The sequence below is a fragment of the Trachymyrmex septentrionalis genome, unplaced genomic scaffold, assembly GCF_001594115.1.
Source record: "Trachymyrmex septentrionalis isolate Tsep2-gDNA-1 unplaced genomic scaffold, Tsep1.0 scaffold9, whole genome shotgun sequence".
Taxonomy (NCBI): Eukaryota; Metazoa; Arthropoda; class Insecta; order Hymenoptera; family Formicidae; genus Trachymyrmex; species Trachymyrmex septentrionalis.
In genome coordinates, this window is record NW_017306091.1 from 900,774 (window position 1) to 905,451 (window position 4,678).

Consider the following 4,678-nt stretch of genomic DNA (forward strand, 5'->3'; position numbering starts at 1 on the left):
AATGTATAGATATAACGTTGAAAAAACATTCACACTTCAACATTGAACATTGCAACATCTTAGCAACGTTTTTTCAACGTTTTGCATAGAAGTTATATTGTCGTAGTAGAATACAAGATAAAAATGAGAACACGTTCAAATTTATTAACGAACGCATAATCATATATGTTTATATTAATCTAAAATATTCTTTCTTTACGAAACAATCCTGGTCAATTGTGATTATGATAATAGTAATAAAGCACCTCGATATTCCAATAAGTTTGAAGTATCCATACTGAGTGTTAAGTAGGGACTGACAGTTGCTTTTTTTTCGTGCAGCAAAGTCATTTTGTATGCAATAAAAAATACCTACTGCGTGTGGAAAATATTCTCTAAGAGAGAGACGATCACTTTGAAAGAGGAATCATTAAAAATGTACAACGGCCATAACGTGTCTGCTCACTTGCGTTTTACACATTCTATTAAAAAACTTAAATAACAGTTTATAGATGCTTTTTTTGTCGATCGATTGATGTCAGTCTTAGTTTATGCTATAATGTCAAACTGTAACCAGTTATATCTATCACACTTGATAATAATGTATTGTAGTGTTAGTATAACGTATTGTAATGTAGTGTAATACACTTAATCACAATAAAATTGATAAAGAAAATTATTTTAATCCTGCATCCTAGTTATTATTAATAATAATTCATAAAACTTTCTAGAAACTTGTTTAGAAAGTTAGAAATTGATCAATAACAGTAAAATTTTTTTTGTTATATAAATACAACGAATATGTTGAAATTAACTCTGTTTATGAAATTTTATTTCTTGGAGGAAAAATTATTACTTTTCAATTTTTCATGTTAAACAGAAAGGATATACATATAACTGGTTAATATTTTTAATAATCAAAATATTATATCTATATATTATTAGAAATCTTAGATGAAAATAAACTAGGAATTTTTTGATATAAAACTATAGTATTAATGCTAACAATTTTTATATTATATAAAAAAATTATTTTATTTTATCAAATAGAGATGATTTCAACGAGTACCTTTATATTATATAATATTTGTCCATAATATGGAATAAAACTGTTCAAAACATAAGAAGTCATCATAAAAACTAAACGATTTAGTTTGACATACTTTTTATTAAATAAATTGCTTTTACAATAGTTTAAACTATTAATAGTTCATCCCAAACTGATTAATCTATATTACATAATATTGCATAAAATCAGTGCTAAAATAAAATTAATACTTTACTAGATGTTTTAACTTTAAAATTCATGGAACGGTATTCTTAAATTCAAATTAAATTTTCAATTTTTCTGTTATTGCTTAATATAATACACAGTATGTCTTACACAAATAAAGCAAGAAGACTTATTTATTCTCAAGCTTTATAATATTCTATTAAAAATTGCGCATTTAAAAATTTTACATTTTTCTTATTTTTTTTATCAACTTTTCATTGTGTGCAAGACGGATATATAACCAACAGATGATCTCACAAACTGAAAAATATATTTTCTAATGGTTATACAGTTAACAATATAACTTTGATTTATCGTAATTATACATATTTTATATTACTATAATTGTACATCAATAGAACAAAATAAAAAAATCGAATTTTACATAAAATGTAGTATAAGTTCTATAATAATTTTTAATAAAATTTTAGTGATATCGATATCTTTTCTTTTAATATTCAGGACAAACATTAATCTTACACTGCAAAATGTAGTCATTGTAACAGGAGACATTTTTCCAGCGGTGAGATAGATCGATTTAGAACCTCTTGTCATTAAGAGCAACAAATCTTCTATAGTTTCTGAATTTAGAGTGTACCATTTGTTGTTATATGCTGCATAATATATTTTATTGCACTTGAAAATATAAGAAGCACTTTTAGATATCAATTGATATGTATATTGTATTTATTCAAATAAAAATTAGTTATTATCATATAACACTAACAATAAAAAATATGTTTTGTTTCATAAACCAAAATTTTGTTGTAATAACAAAAATTTTGGTTGAAAATAACTTTTGTTAAAATATACCGAACAAATCTGTAATTTTATATAAACTAAATTATTTAGTTGATATTAACAAATATTTTTGTTATTTACAAAACAGAAAGATAATGTTGCAAAAGCTGCCTCTTCTTTCTACTTAATTAAATCTTAATGAATAAATTCTATAATAATGGGTTATTTATACGCTTTCAAAATCCGCAAAAATAATTTTTCAGTTAGCTAAAAAAATTTTTTTTGAGGAGGGGGCTGAATAGGCTGCCAATCAGTTTTCCACATATTAATAATAGATTGCAAACTTACGCAGTGCAAAAAATAGAAATTGCTTGGAAATGGTAACGCATAAATTAATAACGATATATTTTGCATAGTTAGATATCGTAATTTTGCAATTTTAACGACTTAAGAATGAATATAATTGTTTGCTCTAAGAGGGAAATGTCTTAAGGGATGCAGCACAAAAATTGAAACTATGTGAATATGAAAGCGCATAAATAGCGCATAAATCTTGTGCATTTGATTTTCCAAATTGGTTGTTATTAATACGTGGGAGACTAACAGCCTACTTTAACAAAAAAATAATTTTGTTAACTAAACAAAACAAGCGCAAAAAAATTTTTTTCGCTGATTTTGAGAGCACATACATAGCTCATTATTATATAATTTATTTATTAAGATTTGGTAAGTGGAAGGAGAGGGCAGCTAAACAAACATTATTTTTTTGTCGTATAAACAAAATATTTAGTTGCTGTTAAAAATTGCACCATAAAAAAATTTTTTTTTATGCCTTCAGCACCAAATAAACAGTTTTTGTGCTGAAAGTATAAAAAATTTTTTTTTCTATATATATATAGAAAAAAAAATTTTTCTTTTTCTAAAAATATATCTTTGCAAAAAAGTGACACAAATTGTAATTTTTTGTATTCTATATTATAATATATGCAAATTGTTTAATATACTTCAACTTTCTATTAGAAAAAGTGACACAAGTTGAAATTTGAAATAAGCAACTTTTTATTAATTCTATGTTTAATATTGCCAAAATAATTAATTTAAAAATACGCTATTTTCTTTTCTTCTGAACAATATTATATTTTATTATTTGTGTCATTTTTCTGGAGGAGATGGTATATGTATGTATAACTGACCTGAGCTATTAAAATCTCACCAAGAGCACAATATAGGCACATATGTGCAAATAAATTTATAACGACGGAGAAGAAATATATTAAATGAGTGATCGACATATCATTTCCTTCATCAAATAGCTAATTAATTTATGAAATAAATGAAAAAAATTAATTTCCTTAATAACATTAATTAAAAATTTTTAAATTACAGTACATAGATATAGTAATTTTTTATTAAAATTGTATATCTGTTAATTTAAATTAATACATTTTTTACGAAATATTATTTATTAATTTAAGTAAACTTATTTAAATAAATTCTTATCCAAACATTTAAATACTTACACTAATCATTCGAAATCCGAAAAATGCGAAGAGAATTGCATGATATATAAATAAGGAGAGAAGTATTATATTATATGTATCTTCAATAACATCAATAGTTCTATTAAAAGATATTTAATGTACTAATATATTTTACGACACGTTTTACATGAATTCTGCTTCTATACACCCATATATTTTCTTACCAGTAACATACCTAAGCAAACGATTATGATTTGCTATGCAATATTTTAGCATTTTGTGATAATTCATGTACTTATTTAAATGTGTTAAACGATTTTTTAGAATGTCTAATTGGCCGCATACGTGAAAAATTAAGAGACTTAGAAAATTATCTATTCCAGAATAAGCTATCATAGCAATTGCTGCATATATGACTTGACTAATAAATGTCAGTTCGTAATGCGGCCTTTTTGTTATATCATAAATGTAATGAGTTTGTACTGGCAATAGTTTTCCTGGATCAGTAATATTAGAAGTCAATCTTATTGACATTCCAAAAATTGGCAATACTGTGATAAAGAACCATGCTAATGCCATTATACAATAAGAACAAATAGAAATTATACGAGCTTTCTGCGCTCTTTGGATCATCATGCTTCTCTCTTGATCACTTTTTAATGTTATCCAATCCTTCACGATCATATTCATAATTGGTATATTAGCTTAAAAGAAAACATTTTCATACACAATAATTTTATAGCGCTGTTGAATTAAAATATATTAAATAGTAAAAGATTAAAAAAAAACATGGAATCATGGATAACATCACTATTTTCGTGTTTCCTCAAGAAAAATAGTATTACAAATTTTTAAATCAATAAAAGTGATAATTTTGGAATGTATTAATCTTATTATACATTAGATATCATACAAAATCTGTTATTTATAAAAAGTAAATATTTTATCTTTATATGAATATATGTGAATATTTATATGCAAACATATAGGTTTAAAATAATATAATATTTTTTAACCTTCTATAATATTTTTATAAACAAATTAGCAAAATCGATTTTATTATAAAAAGATCTTATTTATAAAGAAAAAGTACACATTTAATGCTAATATATCATATATATATATATATATATATATATATATATATATATATATATGATATATTAGCATTATATGTGTACTTTTTCTTTATAAATAAGATCTT

The 4,678-nt window shown here is 23.6% G+C and overlaps 1 protein-coding gene across 1 annotated transcript in view; it reads right to left on the minus strand.

Annotated features, from left to right (window-relative positions):
- Positions 1-1,427: 1,427 nt before the first annotated feature.
- The window catches only part of LOC108755822 (odorant receptor 85b-like), a 3,680-nt gene continuing 429 nt past the window's right edge, over positions 1,428-4,678 (minus strand). Inside the window, exons 2-6 of the mRNA XM_018499122.1 lie at positions 3,710-4,178; positions 3,514-3,613; positions 3,187-3,306; positions 1,733-1,888; positions 1,428-1,513 (exon numbers count right to left, since the gene is read on the minus strand). Coding sequence (XP_018354624.1) covers positions 1,460-1,513; positions 1,733-1,888; positions 3,187-3,306; positions 3,514-3,613; positions 3,710-4,178 — 899 coding nt within the window. The 3' untranslated portion in view covers positions 1,428-1,459. The remainder of the gene's footprint in view (positions 1,514-1,732; positions 1,889-3,186; positions 3,307-3,513; positions 3,614-3,709; positions 4,179-4,678) is intronic.